Genomic DNA, 16,216 nt, shown 5'->3' on the forward strand with positions numbered 1-16,216 from the left:
ACAGCATCAAATCAAATGTTGTCCATAATCTCATCAATATGCACCTATTTTCATAAAGGTTCTCCAATAGGAATTTTATTACTTTAATTTTATTCACGCAGTAGAGCCAGTTTCAACATTTATTAGTCAAGTAAGTGATCTCCCACTTTTGTATTAACTGAACTGTTTCTTATGATAGTCAAGAATTATCATGACCCCTTGTGGTCACTGCAAATCCCACAGCACTTTTCAGAGAAGACTCGGTCAGATTCCAGCTGGGGTGATTATGTAATCCACCAGTAAGTGTGCCTACCTAAAACACCCTGTACCAGTCCACCTAGTTCTAGTATCTTTGTGATGGCTGAATGTATGACACTTTTCACCCCCAACAGTGACTGCACTTCAGCGGTAGGTGAACTGATTCATCTATAACATACAGAGAGTTTTGAAGTCTTTTAAATGAAAACAGCTGTTATGAATAAAGTATTTGCTATTCCATTCTTCCAAAATATTAGAACATTGCAAGAGGGAATACAAAATTAAATGAGAATGGATTGCTTTAAAAACTGATAATTGTGAACTTGAACAGTTATAATTTCCATAATGGCAACTACAGCATTAGAAAAAGCTTTTCATAAAAACAGATTGTAAAAAAATTTGATCACAAAAATATAATATTTAATGAACAATAAATCTCTTTAGTATCTGTCAAAATACTGACCAGATAGCTCTTACACAGTGTAGAAAGGTGCCAAGTGTTGAGACTTGAAAGCACAATATGAAAAACAAAAGGATGTTGAGGTAGCTCACGGTAACAAACAAACTCATGCCCTTATCTAAGGCACAAACTAAATTCTCAAGTGTGCTTTTGACATCTCAGGAAACACAGTAACTATCACTCAGAACATTTCAGTGTCTCCTTTGGAGCCAAATTCTCACAAAGTTGCTGGAGCATGAAATATTGTAGGCCCAATGCAGCATGACGTAATCTTGTTCCAGCTGAGCAAACCTCTGAATTCAAATGCCATATTAGACTTCACACAGAAGTGATTCATTGAGGCCGTGATTATTCATACATTTGTTCAATAATCACTGAATCACTTCTATTCTTGAGCTTACCATACATTAGTATTACTACTACTGATGATACTGTTTGTGCAGTATTAGAGCTCCAGCTACAAAGTAGGACATCCTATCAAACAGAGGCTATGTTTTTGAGAGAAACACTAATACATCTACTAACCAGAATAGGAGAGTCCTGCAATCTGCATATAGAGGTCTTCTTCAGAAAAGCTTTCTGGTAACATGAGAAAGGCTGCTGTGACTGCACTCTTCAGATTACTAATCAGGGCAGCCTGTAGCTTGCCATTTTCATTCTGTGTCAGTATTTTCACCTGAAAAAGAATCAGAATTTGGAAGCAAGGAAAGTACCACTCATTACAGACCTGGAATTATTACTGAGGGCAGTGTGTCAAAATAAAACTATATTTAATGTAAAATAATCACATTATGATGTAGTTAATTAAATCTAGAGTGTGTCCTTTTTCTATGTAGATGCCTCCTTTTTAGCACCAATAGCCAATAGTTACTGCAATGAGGGAAAGCCATTAGCTCAGCTCTTCTCTTATGTCCAGAGCTCTTTGTCTTTCCCTCTTTTAGAAATACATCCTAGCGTTAATCAAAACAGCAATTCTGAGCGAGTGACGAAAAGAAAATACACATCTGATGAAGAAAGAACACCCACTAGGCTAGTGAGAGAGAGAAAAAAGCCACGAATGACATAAGAGTGAGGCACTCTCCCTGAAAAACAGGAAACTAAATGTCTTTCATTGCTGAACAGGCACCTTGCAGTTTCTTTGGCTATCTATCGTATGACAGGTTAGGAATTTATGAAATGGACCTTATACAAATTAGCTCTCTCCAACACAGCAGAATCCTGCTTCCCTATTGTGATCTATTGATGTGTAGAACTCCTCCTTGGGTCATCAGACAGAGAATAAAACGACAGTCACCTATGCACGCAGAATGGAACACAGAATTCGAGTACATCTATACAACTCTGAGGCTATATCTACACTAGACAAAGTAAGTACTGCAGATACGCAATTCTAGCTATTGCAACTGCTTAACTAGACTGACGTATCTGCACTCTGCTTACTTGGTTATCCTTACTGAAGAAGATAGATGAGAGAGTTTCTCCTGTAGACCTCACTTCTTGTGAGGAATACAGGGGTCGCCTGGGACCCAGAGAGGTCAATTTCATGTGTCCCTACTAGACACGCAAAACTCAACCCCAAAGATCAATCCTGAGTGAGTGGATCTTCTGGGCTAATACAGACATAGCCAGAGAGAAGTTTGCTTCTAGGAAGTAAAGCCAAGTTGTTCCAACTGATTTCAAATAACTATAGATCCTAACAACCCTAAATCTGCCTGAACTAGGGCATAGGAGTCTGGTTGTTAGTATGATAAAACACATCTTAACGCAGAACCTTGTCTACTTTGGGCTACGTGGGAAAATAAACTGCTCCTTCAGAAGAAGGCAACACCCTAGAGAACAGTGTGGGGGTCTTGTCCTTAGTTCATGCTGAGGTTGTTTCTGCTAGGAAACGCTGCACTGCCTTACTTATCAGAAACAGATTTTCTAACATGTATCGGCGCTACTAGAAAGTTACATATATATTTGCAGAAGCTGACTGAGTAGAAGTACCACTGAAAGTTAATGGGCTTGTGTATGCCCAAATTACTTAGATGATTTTTAAAATCGCACCTTGAATGCACAAAAACCTGTACCTGGAACGCACAATTTAGCAGCTAAACATCTATTATCTGTTATAACTCTGGTTTGTTCAAACAAGAGTGGAATTAGTAGATGCAATTGGTGCATCATGCATTTTTGCAAACAGAGGCATTGTGCTAGCCTATGAATGTCTTGTCCCAAAGAAAGTAAAGAGAAGACCAAGGTCTGTTCCAAACTCAACACCTGGCTCTAACAGAACATCTATATGATTTGAGAAAGTAAAAGACCAGCCAAAATCAGATTCTGAAAGTGAAACTAAGAAATCTTCTAGTTACACGATTTAATGTTTCATGTAATTAGGACCTGGACAAAGAAAGGTCTGAGAAACAGATTAATACGCTTGGAATCTTACTTTGAACGAGAGTTAATAATAGAGCCAAGTCCCAATACACTGCGGCAAATCTGACACCACACAATTTTGTTATTTTTGTGTGAATTTGGAAGACAACGGAGGTGTTTGTTTATGTCTCCACTACCACAGGGAATCAATGTAAGTTATGTAACTCCATGGTCAAACCTGAGGTTGACTTACTGCAGGCTCTACACCTTGGGGCAAGGATGGGAAAAACTCTCCTGTCAACTTCTCTTACTCTTCTCATCCGAGGTAAAGTAAGATAGTCAACTGGAGAATGATCTGTGATCACTTTGACTGGTCTTCACTAGATCTACTAAATCAAATGCCAGCGGATCGATCTCAGAGCACTGATCCCTCCTGTAGTGTAGATATAGCCTACACTACAGGGAAAAGTTGATCTAAAATATGCAATTTGAGTTTAACTCATAAGAACAGCCATAGTGGGTCAGACCATAGGTCCACCAAGCCCAGTATCCTGTCTTCCAACAGTGGCCAATACCAGATGCCCCAGCGGGAATGAACTGAACAGGTAATCATCAAGTGATAAATTTCCTGTCACCTATTTCCAGCCTCTTGCAGACAGATGCTAGGGGCACCATCCATGCCCATCCTGGCTAATAGCCATTGATGGATCTATCCCCCATGAATTTCTCTAGTTCTTTTTTAAATGCTGCTATAGTCTTGGTCTTCACAACATTCTCCAGCAAGGAGTTCCAAAGGTTAACTGTGTGTTGGGTGAAAAAATATTTCCTATTGTTTTAAACCTGCTGCCTATTAATTTCATTTGGTGACCCCTAGTTCTTGTGTTGTGAGGAGGGGTAAATAACAATTCTTTATTTTCTCCACACCAGTCCCGATTTTATATACCTTTATCATATACCCCTTAATCGTCTTTTTTCCAAGCTAAAAAGTCCCTGTTTTATTAATCTGTCCTCATGTGACAGACGTTCCATATCCCTAATCATTTTTGTTGCCCTTTTCTGAATCTTTTCCAATTCCAATATATCTTTTTAGAGATGGGGTGACCACATCTGCACACGGTATTCCAGATGGGGACATACCATGGATTTATACAAAAGTAGTATGACATTTTCTGTCTTATTATGTATTGCTTTCTTAACGATTCCCAACATTTTGTTAGCTTTTTTGACTTCTGCTACACATTGAGCAGATGTTTTCAGAGAACTATGCACAATGACTCCAAGATCTCTTTCTTGAGTGGTAACAGATAAGTCAAACCCCATCATTTTATATATATAGCTGGGATTATATTTTCCAAAGTGCATTACTTTGCATTTATCAACACTAAATTCCTCTGCCATTTTGCTGCCCAATCACCCGATTTATTAAGATACTTTTGTAGCTCTTCACAATCTGCTTGAGACTTAACTATTTGGAGTAGTTTTGTGTCATCTGCAAATTTTGCCACCTCATTGTTTATCCCTTTGTCCAGACCACTTATAAATATGTTGAATAGGACTGGTCCCAGCAGAGACCCCTGGAGACACCACCATTTACCTCTCTCCATTCTGAAAACCGACCATTTATTCCTACCCTTTGTTTCTGATCTTTTAACCAGTTAACAATCCAAGAGAGGACCTTCCCTCTTATCCAATGACAGTTACCTTTGCTTAAGACCTGTTGGCGAGGGACCTTGTTAAAGGCTTTCTGAAAAATCTAAGTACATCACATCCACAGAATCCCCCTTCTCCACGTTTGTTGACCCTTTCAAAAAATTCTAATAGATTGATGAGGCGCAACTTCCCTTTACAAAAGCCGTGTTGACTCCTCCCCAATAAATTATGTTCATCAACGTGTCTGATAATTCTGTTCTTTATTAGAGTTTCACCCAGTTTGCCTGGTACTGAAGTCAGACTGAGTGGCCTGTAGTTGCCAGGATCACCTCTGGAGCGCTTTTTAAAGATTGGCATCACATTAGCTATCCTTCAGTCATCTGGAACAAAAGTTGATTTAAATTACAGGTTACAAACTACAGTTAGTAGCTCTGCAATATCGCTTTTGGGTTCCTTCAGAACTCTTGGGTGAATACCATCTGGTGGTCTTGGTGACTCCAACCAATGTAGCTTAGCTCTACTTATCACAGAGTCTACACTGCTCTTAGGGTAAAAAGCAGTCAAGTAGTACTTTAAGACTAACAAAATAATTTATTAGGTGAGCTTTCATGGGACAGACCCACTTCTTCAGACCATAGCCATACCAGAACAGACTCAATATTTAAGGCACAGACAATCAAAAATAGCAAATGAGCCCCTATAATGACTCAAAATTCCCATCCCGGTTCAAAGCACATGTCCAATATATACCCTAAGAGCAGTAACAGAAAGAAAGCCGTGCTAGTCTATATACTAACAAAACAAAAAAGCAGTTAAGTCAAGTATTGGACAGACTTCAAACTCTCTTAGACAAAGAGTTAATGAGCACAAAACAGACATAAAAACACTCATGATCCACAAACCGGTTAGCCAGCACAAAAGCTCACCCAATAAATTATTTTTTAGTCTTTAAAGTGCTATTTGACTGCTTTTTTGTTTTGATAGTATATAGACCAGCACAGCTCTCCCTCGTTACTACTCTTAGGGTATGCTGCAAGAGCTACCGGTGAGCCTAAAATGAAGCTGAAAACATTTGAAGCCATAGAACGAATTTTCTGAATACCCACAGACTTACTGAAATGTGTTCCACCAAATAATATCAGCTAGCTGCTAAGGTGATAAACTGACTTACTGGTAATGCCTTAATATTAGCAATTTTTGATCAAGTACTATGAAAATACTATTACCTCATTCTGACCAGCTCAGGACTATATATACTTTAATCATCAATGCATGGAACTTCAAAATCTTTAAAAACAGACTGGAGTATTGGCCTGGGCTTTTCAGAGACCACTCTAAAAAATAAAATAAAATAGAGTCTCACTGGAACACTCTCACATAAGGGGCAGAGAATGAGATTGCTTTGCATGAACATCACATATGTAAGTTTTAAGACAAATTTAAAGAATTTACGGTGACCAAGTCTGAATCTTTCATGTGAAGAAAGAGAGAAGTTACTCACCTGTAGTAATGATGGTTCTTCGAGATGTGTCCCCATGGGTGCTCCACAATAGGTGTCTGGCTCGCCCGGTGCCGCAGATCAGAATTCTTCTAGCAGTTTCCATGGGATCGCGCATGTGCCGATGCGCGCTGCTCCCTTGCGCGCCCTCGGTCATGTGCGCGATCCTGTCCCCGCCAGTTCCTTGACCAACTGCCTCGGATGCTCCTGAAAAACACCAAACAGAGATCCGAAGCGGGGAGGATGGGCGGGTGGTGGAGCACCCACGGGGACACATCTCAAAGAACCATCGTTACTACAGGTGAGTAACTTTTCTTTCTTCTTCGAGTGGTCCCCGTGGGTGCGCCACAATAGGCGACTACCCAGCAGAAACCCAAGTAAGGAGGTGGGTAATTGATTCATGTGCAGCTTGCCCCCGAGAGGACTGCTGTTGACAGACGGGTATCCTCATCGAACACCCGATGCAGGGTGTAATGTTTGGCGAAGGTGTCGTAGGATGACCAGGTCGCTGCTCTACAGATGTCTTAATGGGATTCCCTTGAAGAAGGCTGTTGATGCCGCCACCACCCTGGTGGAGTGAGCCCTAGGCGGGGCCAGCAAAGGGGCCTTTTGAAGCTCGTAGCACATTTTTATACAGGACACAATGTGCTTTGAAATTCTCTGGGAAGAGAGGCCTTCCCCTTTTGACCTGGGAGCGAGAGACACCAGAAGCCTGTCCATTTTCCGGAAGGATTTAGTTCTGTCTATGTAAAAGGCCAACGCCCTTCTCACATCTAGGAGATGTAGGCACGCCTCCTTGCTGGAGCTGCGAGGCTTCGGGTAAAACGAGGGTAAAACTATTGGTTCGTTAAGATGGAACTCCGAGGAAACTTTTGGAAAGAAGGCTGGGTGTAACTGTAAGATTACTGCCTCCTTTGAGAATACTGTGCAGGGCGGCGTTGCCATCACCGCTGCGAGCTCGCTCACCCTGTGGACCGACATAATCACAAGAAGGAAGGTTGTTTTCATAGTAAGGAGTCAGAGGGGTACCATGGCTAATGGTTCGAAGGGTGGTCCCAATAGCGCGCTGAGCACCAAGTCCAAACTCCACGACGGCGGTAGCGGTTTTCGAGGGGGGTACAGGTTTACCAGCCCCTTCAAGAACCTTGTGATGATAGGGTGGGCAAATACGGTGGGCCCTTCCTCTTTATGCCAAAAAGCTGATATAGCGGCGAGGTGGACCTTTAGCGAGGATAGAGAAAGCCCGTCTCGTTTGAGGTCCAATAGGTATTCTAGTAATACAGTTATAGGAACGTCAAGGGGAGCTAACTGTTTGGCGGAACACCAGGCTGTAAAGCGTGTCCATTTCTGTTCGTAAGTCCTCCTGGTGGAGGTCCTTCGGCTACACTCCAAGACTTGTCGTACTCCCTCTGTACACGTGCTCTCTAAGGCGCTGAGCCATGGATTAACCATGCTTGTAAGCGTAGTCCCTGAGGGTGCGGGTGCACTATGGACCCCTGAGCCTGCGTGAGTAAGTCCGGCACCACCGGTAGGGGGAGTGGTGGACGATCCGACATGCGCAGAAGCAAGGGAGACCATTGTTGCCGGTCCCAAGTTGGAACTATGAGTATCATGCGAGCTCTCTCCCTTCTGGCTTTCTGCAGAACCTTGTGGATAAGCGTTGTGGGGGGAAACGCGTAGAGTAGAGGGCCCTTCCATGAAATCATGAATGCGTCCCCCAGGGACCCCCGCCCTATTCCTGCTCTGGAGCAGTACTGGGGACACTTCTTGTTGTACTGGGTAGCAAACAAATCGACTTGGGGAAACCCCCATGTACGAAATATGCGCTGTAGCAGGTCGGAGCGGATCTGCCATTCGTGCGTGAGTGCGAAGCGCCTGCTCAGCTTATCTGCCTTCACATTGTGGGCGCCCGGCAAGTACAAGGCTTTCAACATTACGTTGTTGACGATGCACCAGTTCCACAATCGGACTGCTTCTGCGCATAACGCACAGGATCATGTCCCTCCTTGTCGATTGATGTAGAACATAGTGGAGGTATTGTCGGTATTGATCCCGACTACTTTGACGTGCAGGTATTCCCGAAAATGTCTGCACGCATTGAACACTGCTCTGAGCTCCAGTATGTTTATGTGCAGTATCTGTTCCACAGGGGACCATGGCCCTTGCGTCACCTTGCTGCCAATATGCGCTCCCCATCCTACGTGGGAGGCGTCGGTTGTAAGAAAAATAGAAATTTGTGGTTGGTGGAAGGGCACCCCCACTAGCAGGTTCTTGGGATTTTCCCACCACGCTAGCAATCTGCGCACCTCCGTCGTGGGCGACACTACCCTGTGGACAGTGTGGAATGCTGGTCTGTAAACACTCGCCAGCCAATGCTGCAGGCTTCGCATGTGTAATCTGGCATTCTGTACCACAAACGTCGCTGCCGCCATGTGCCCCAACAGTTGCAGGCACGTTAGGACCGGCACTGCCGGGCTGTACGTCATGACTTGCACCAGGGAGTTGATGGCATGGAAGCGGACGTCGGGCAGGTATACTCTTGATGCGATAGAGTTTATGCGTGCCCCTATGAACTCTATATGTTGCGTGGGTTTGGTCTTTCACTTTGCGAGGTTGATAACTAAGCCCAGCGAAGTAAACGTGTTCACGGTGACGTGGATCATGCGTAGGACCTCTGCCTTTGAGGCCCCTTTAAGTAGGCAGTCGTCCAGATATGGAAAAATAAACACCCCCTGTCTGTGCAGGTAGGCTGATACCACTGCCAGGGTTTTGGTAAAGACTCTGGGTGCCGAGGATAGGCCGAACGGAAGAACCCTGTACTGGGAATGTCCCCCGCCGACCATGAAGCGGAGGAAGCGTCTGTGTGCCGGGTGGATTGTTATATGAAAGTAAGCGTCTTGTAAGTCGAGGGCTGCAAACCAGTCTCCATCGTCCAGTGCCGTAAGTATGGAGGCAACTGTAATCATTCGAAAATGCTGCTTGTGCAAGTAACGGTTGAGGCCCCGTAGATCCAAAATCAGCCTCCAGCCTCCTGTATTCTTCTCTGTTAGGAAGTAGCGTGAGTAAAAACCTTTCCCTTGGAATTGTTCCGACACTCTTTCCACCGCCCCTATGAACATGAGGTGATCTACCTCCTGCTTCAGCCTCGCCTCGTGGGCAGCATCCCTGAGATAGGGCCGGGTGGGAGGTTTTGTCAGTGGATGTGACTGGAAGGGGATCGTGTAACCCGTGGCTATAATTTCTAGCACCCATTTGTCTGTTGTGATCTTTTGCCATTGGGAGAGGAACGGTTTGAGGCGATGATGGAACATGAGATAAGAATGGCATTGAGCGATGGTGTTGATAGTGCAGTCCTCGACATACCCGTCAAACTTGCTGTTTCTGGGCTTGCCCCGAGGGTGTACGGCTTTGTTGAGAACGTCGCCTGGGGGCCCTGTACTGCTGCTGTTGATGGCACCCTTGGTCATAGCCTCGCTGATATTGTGCGTGCTGTGGTTGGTAAGTGTAGCATTTTTGCTGAGGATAGAATTTCTTTTTCTTGTATGGGGGAGTATAAATACCCAAGGTCTTAAGTGTGGCCCTCGAGTCTTTGCTGGAGTGGAGGACCGAGTCGGTTGAGTCTGCAAACAGCTTTTGCTGGTCAAAAGGAAGATCCACGATCTTCGCCTGTAGGTCTCTGGGGATACCAGACGTCTGGAGCCAGGATTCCCTACGCATTACCACTGATGCGGCTGTTGAACGTGCCGCTGTGTCCGCCATGTCCAGGGCAATCTGGACTCCCATCCACGATGCCGCGTAGCCCTCTTGGACAATCGCCTTTAACACTTCCTCCGGAAGTGAATCCATGAGAGGACTGAGTCTAGAGTAATTGTCAAAGTTATGGTTTGATAGATGTGCCACATAATTTGCCACTCTCAATAATAGGGTAGAGGAGGAGTAAACCTTCCTGCCGAACAGCTCGAATTTCTTAGCATCTTTATCCGACCCCCCTGAGTTGTACTGAGACGTCTTCGACCTCTGCTGGGACGATTCAACCACCAAAGAATTGGGTTGTGGGTGCCTAAACAGGAACTCCATGCCCTTGGCTGGGACGAAGTACTTCTTATCCGCTCTCTTGTTTGTAGGCGGAATAGAGGCCGGAGTCTGCCACATGTTAGTGGCTGACTCCATAATGGCTTCGTCCAGCGGGATAGCGATTTTAGATGAAGCCGGGAGTCTCAAATTTTGCAGGAGTTTATGGTGCTTCTCTTGCACCTCTGCTATTTGAATGTCCTGCGTGAACGCTACTCTTTTGAACAGCTCCTGGAATTGTTTAGGTCATCCGGAGGGGAGACATCCCCGGGGGCAATGGCCTCATCTGGGGAGGATGAGGAGGAACCGCTGGGGTAAGCCTCCCCCCAAATCCTCTGGCTCCCGAGTTCGGTGGTATACTTGCTCCCTGGTGGGCTGTGAAGGGAAGTCTCGGGACTCTGGACCTAATTCCCCATGGGACAACTGCGTTCCCGTCCCAGAGCGAGTACACCGGAGTATTGACGAGTAGTAGGAGAGGACCTGCCCCTGGATCTAGACCTGCGGTGTCTGTGTTCAGCATGATGAGAACGACCATAGCAACATGGGCAAGGGCCCGGTGATGGAGACCTGGACCATGATCGGGGAGTGTACCCATGATGTCTGGAAAAGCGGGATCTCCGTGACGACATTGATAGTGGTGAAGCTGGTTTGTGATAGTACTCAAGGGGATCCATGCCCAAAAATGGTGACGGTGGCCTGAGCCACGGCGAAATTGGTTGGAGGAACAGAGAGGGAGGCCCGAAATAAGCCAGTGGAGTTGCTGCCCGGTGGTGCGGCGTGTGTATCTCGGGAGGGGGGCTGGGTGATAAGGGCATCGCAGCCCCACCTGGAGATGGACTAAGGTGCTGGGTTTTACCTCTAGCCTTGCCCCTCCCCTGCAGGGTGGGCACCGCCCCCTCCCATGCCGGGGATCTCGGCCCCATTGTTGGCACCGCGCTCGGCACCGTCAACAGTGGTGCCGCACGGGTAGCCTCCTCCGGCGCCGGTAGGCCCTGTGCTGGGTGCCTCGCGGTGCCTTCCGTGCTGCCTGCTGTATAGTCGGAGGCCCGGCCTCGGCCACGTGCGCTGCTGCGCTGCCGCTTTCATCAGCTCGCGGCTGGGGGCTCTGCCTTCCACCCGTCCTGCTCGCTGGGACCGCCGGCAAGGATCAAGCTGGGGAGAGTTACCTCCTCTTCTGCACAGAGGGGGTCAAAGAGGCTGCCTTCCTTTTATGCAACCCAGAGGGCCCTTCTGTGTGAGGCTTCTCCGGCGGCTCAGGCTGGAGGGCCTTACCAAACAAGATAATTTTGAGCCTCATTTCTCTGTCCTTCCTGGCCCTGGCTGTAAGCTTAGCGCAGTGGGAACACTTCTGGGTAACATGAGACTCCCCCAGGCAACGAATACATTCACTATGCCCATCTGAGGCCAGCATAGCCTCGCGGCATGACGCACACTTCTTAAACCCCGAGGAAGCCATCGCAGTGAGTCTTTACTGTTAATAGGGTACTTAGCCACTAATGAGTGCTTTCTAACCCAAAATAACATTCACGGCCTTCAGGGCAGCAGACGGCTTAACAGCCTATTGTCCGCCCCTCTCTCCTTCATTCCTCTTCTCTCTGCTATTTAATATGCTCTTCTTTTTTTTTTTTTTTTTTTTGTATAATAGTGACAGACAACGAACTAACACATAAAAACAACTATCTTATCTGTCTCAGGCTTTAGCCGGAGCGGATTCCGTCTGCAGCCGATGGCGGTTGAGAAAGAACTGGCGGGGACAGGATCACGCACATGACCGAGAGCGCGCAAGGGAGCAGTGCGCATCGGCGCATGCGCAATCCAATGGAAACTGCTAGAAGAATTCCGATCTGTGGCACTGGGCGAGCCCGACACCTGTTGTGGAGCACCCATGGGGACCACTCGAAGAAGAAGCCATTATTGCAGGGACAGTCTAGGATTCCTAAGTTCCATAGGTACAGATGCATATTAGGTTATCCTTTCACCTTTCAGGATCCTGAGGAGCTGAAAATTAGATCTACTGCACACAAAAGATCATGTTCACAAACCATCAAGATTGCCAAGTCAAACGTTCAAAAGCGTAGAAATGTAAAATGAAGGTTGATTGTACAACCTGAAATTAGGCTCCCTTTCATGTATACCATGATATTCTGATTATTTTTTCCATAGGACCTCTCTCATTCATTGCACAAAATGGCCCGTGCTCACTTAATTCAGTGTTTTATTTTCTCCACATTCAATGGATGATCCTAGGCATTATTTATTTTTATTATTAGTGTCTCCATCACTAGAAGTGTGTGACCATGTGTAGCCAGACATGAACACCCCATTTGGCCTTTTCTTCCTCTCCCCCCCACTGGGAGAGACAGAGAGAGAAACAAGCAGGGGAGACAGGTAGCCTTTGATGTCCTGGGAACGCAGGTGTGCTGTCTCGCCCAGACTCTCTACTATACACAAAAACCAGACGCTGAATGGGCTAGCTAATGGCCGCCCTTCTAGCTGATCTCGGTAATTGACACGCCTTGATCACTTCCCCAGGAAGATTGGGGAAACCCGCCCATCACCTCCAAAGGTGCTCAATTGTCCACAATTCACAGGTGCAAATTGAGCCTTGCATCTTCCCTGGGAAACCTGGGGTTCAAAACATTCCTCCCAATTGGCCACTTAAGACCAGGAAGAAGCGTACGTGACAAAAGCAGCATAAAGGGGCTTGGCAGACCAACCCCTTTGAGTTTCAATCACCTACACCTGCTGGCCAGGTCTGGAATTAACTCCCGAGACTGGGGACGCCTGGTTCGTATCTACTTCTTCCCGAGGGATTGAGAGACTTTGGGTCACACTGGATCTAGGAGGCAGGGGTAAGAATTACACCTGTATTGCACTTCTTTCCTATAGGAATTGAGGGAAAGACTCTGGTTTCCTCTGGTCTAAGAGGCAGGGGTGAAAATCACACCTACAACTTGCCTTTCTTGTGTACACATTAATTGTATTAGTCTAAGCTAGCTCGTTTGTTTAAAACTTTTCTTAAGTTAAATTGTGTTGTTTCCCCTTTAAAAACCGCGGGTACCAACTGTTTTGGGCTATAAACTGCTAAAAACCATTAGCCTGTCAATCAAACCGAGGGAAGCCCTTATCTTATATTTAAAACGCGCTTACCCCTTTGATCTATTAGAACACTGCGATCCTCCACTATCTTTTACAGAGAACTGCAGAAAATCATTATCTTGCCTATCAAACCCCAGGGGGTCCTCACCTTACCTTAACTGGCGAGCTGCGGTCAGCAATTACCTTCTGTAAACACCAGTAACCACAAAAAAAAAATCATTACCCTGTCACTCACTCGGCGGCCATCTTGGTTTCATTCATAAATTGAGCGGTCAGTTTAAAACCCCCTTTTACACGCGGCAGCCGCTTCTGTTGTAAAATTGCTGCCAGCGGTTTCCTATTAACTCTTAGTAAAGTTATAAACAAAAACGCACACTTGTGGTACTTTGATCACTTGTCTTAGTTATATTGTTTCCATCTTTGTATAAATAAAAAGTAACTGTTAAAGCCTCTCTAAGTGTAATTTTCCTCTTGCTGCTGTGCCCGAACTAAGCACAAACCAAAGAACCCAGCCTCCCCTGGCTGCTTAGCGTAGCTGCTGGTGTAGCATCACCTCCCCCCCGCCCCTTTTTGCCTCACCAGACCTTTAGCTGGCAGCTGGGCATTGGCTCACACCATGGTAGCCCTTTCTGTATGATTGCCTGCTGATCTCTTTGTGGACGAATAGTCCTTCGATACACCCAAGACATCACATCCTCCAGCTAATGTCTTTTTCTGCCATCCACCTGCCTTTCCAGTGCCTATATAATATAAATCTCCCACTAAACCCCTTAAAATATGTCCTGCAAATCATATCTTTTTTTTGTAAATTTCAGTATTTGTTGAGACCATTATCCCCCGTTTTACTTGTTGGTTTCAGAGTTTATCAATAATATTTTTAGAACCCTTCTATACTGCCATGATTTGAAATATTGTAGTTCTTTTATTATATAGTTTCAGTGTCTGCATTTCACAGTTGTGACCTACCATACACCAAAGGAGTGAATTTTTAGGGTCTGAATTTATGCTCCTTTTGGTTTGATGTTTTTTCCTCCAACATGTCCCTTTCGATCATGCTAGTCTGGTGCTGACTTAGGAATCTGAACTTCCATTGTCTGTAATGATGCTTCCTAAGTAGCATGAACTTCTCAACTCTTGCACAGCAGTGCACTGTTTCTTGGATTCTTATACATTTTCCCAGGATCCTTGCACAACACCACAGCTTTTGTTTTGTCCAGGTTCAGCCCTACACGATATGCTTCACCACATCAGACCTTCTTCTGAAGTAGCCAACAGCACTGTGTTATCTGCATAATGAATGTTATTCACTCATTTTTCTTACATCTTAATACCTTCTTTGGTTTCTTCAAGTAATTGAACACTCAGTATAAATGATGAATAAAACTGATGACATTACCTTGTCTCACTCCATTTTTGGTATCTAATAAAGACCCTCCACCACAGATGAATAAAGTAAACCTACTAATAATAAATGAAGATGTCATGGAAGCCATAAAGAGCCTTACAAAGAGAAAAGGACTAGGCTGTGATGGAACACTGGCTGAACTGTTAAAAAGCTCAGAGGATGAAGGCTTGAAAGTCCTGTCAGAGGTAATAAAGAATACATCTGAGAAAGGCGAATTGACTGAAGACTTTACAATCTTACTGTGTAGCCTAGTCCTCAAGAAGAACAATGCTAAGGATGGTAAAGAATACAAAATGATCAGCCTAATATCACATGCCTCTCTAAGTTACATTTGCAAGCTGTTCAAGATCCTCATAAAAGGAAAAACTGATAAGGAATTAAGCAAAAGATACTATAGCTTCAATTGGAAAGGGCATGGATAAACACCATTATGAACATGAAGCTAATGTTAGACAGACCAATTGTTTCCGCAGAAATGCATCCTGCTTTCTTGAATACATAAGTCATGATTGTTTATTACTGTAAGTTCTCTCTCCATACGGTGATACTGCAATATATACATACCAAACATGGAAATGACCAATGTCAGAATGATACTTAAAGTCTTTTTTCCATTCAACTCAGAAAATTCACTGAAATGTCATGTGTTTGTAAGTAAAATTATCTATTAGGCAATACTGAATTTAACCAAATATAAAAATAAAAAAATTACTTAAAGAAAGCACGCCTGTTATGAAGAAGCTAGTATTACATATATCTGTTTCATCAACATACAGCTAAACAGGAACTTGGCTAAACAACACTGTATGTTGTGTTCAGAGTGAAAAGCCAACAGACTCTTGAGACCTACCCAAAGACAGTCAACATTTCTAAATAGCCATTTGTATCCTTTTGGAAGTATCTTTATTTGAACTTAATGGGTATCATTAACTCTGCAGTAAGAATATTCAGTTGATTCAACTTAATTTTTGAGAGAAAAAAATACTTGCAGTCAAAATGAAGCTTCTCCCCCACCCCAAAAAAAAATTCAAGCCACAGCACAGATGAATACTTCTGAAAAGGTGGGGTATTTCTGGGTCATTCAGGCAACATCCTTATAGCAACACTACAAACATGTTATTCTTTTATAAGATTTCTTCCTCTCCATAAGAAGATATGGGGAAATCAATATAAATATTTTAAGTCAAAATTAGTATGCCACGTACCAGGTGTCCAGAAAATTGGTTTTTGACACACTACACTGCATTCAGTGCTGATTTTGTAATGCAAACAATACACCTTACTGCATCACCAACAAATTCAGAAGTCAAAAAGAACATCCTTCTTGTACATGTTTACAGATAAAACAATTTCACTAGTCATTTTAAGATGTCTGTATCAAAAGAACACTGATGGCGAAACTGTGACCAACAACAAAAATCTAAAATGTGAAGCCCAC

The 16,216-nt window shown here is 44.5% G+C and overlaps 1 protein-coding gene across 10 annotated transcripts in view; it reads right to left on the bottom strand.

Annotated features, from left to right (window-relative positions):
• The window catches only part of TAMM41 (TAM41 mitochondrial translocator assembly and maintenance homolog), an 81,113-nt gene that overhangs the window by 44,262 nt on the left and 20,635 nt on the right, over positions 1 to 16,216 (bottom strand). For all 10 annotated transcript variants that reach the window (XR_012646961.1, XM_075005157.1, XM_075005153.1 and 7 more), the window contains one exon: positions 1,223 to 1,373. Coding sequence is in view for 9 of the 10 variants with exons in the window: in XM_075005157.1 (XP_074861258.1) it covers positions 1,223 to 1,373 (151 nt within the window). In the remaining variant the exon portion in view is untranslated. The remainder of the gene's footprint in view (positions 1 to 1,222; positions 1,374 to 16,216) is intronic.

The sequence above is a fragment of the Carettochelys insculpta genome, chromosome 11 (genome assembly GCF_033958435.1).
Source record: "Carettochelys insculpta isolate YL-2023 chromosome 11, ASM3395843v1, whole genome shotgun sequence".
Taxonomy (NCBI): Eukaryota; Metazoa; Chordata; order Testudines; family Carettochelyidae; genus Carettochelys; species Carettochelys insculpta.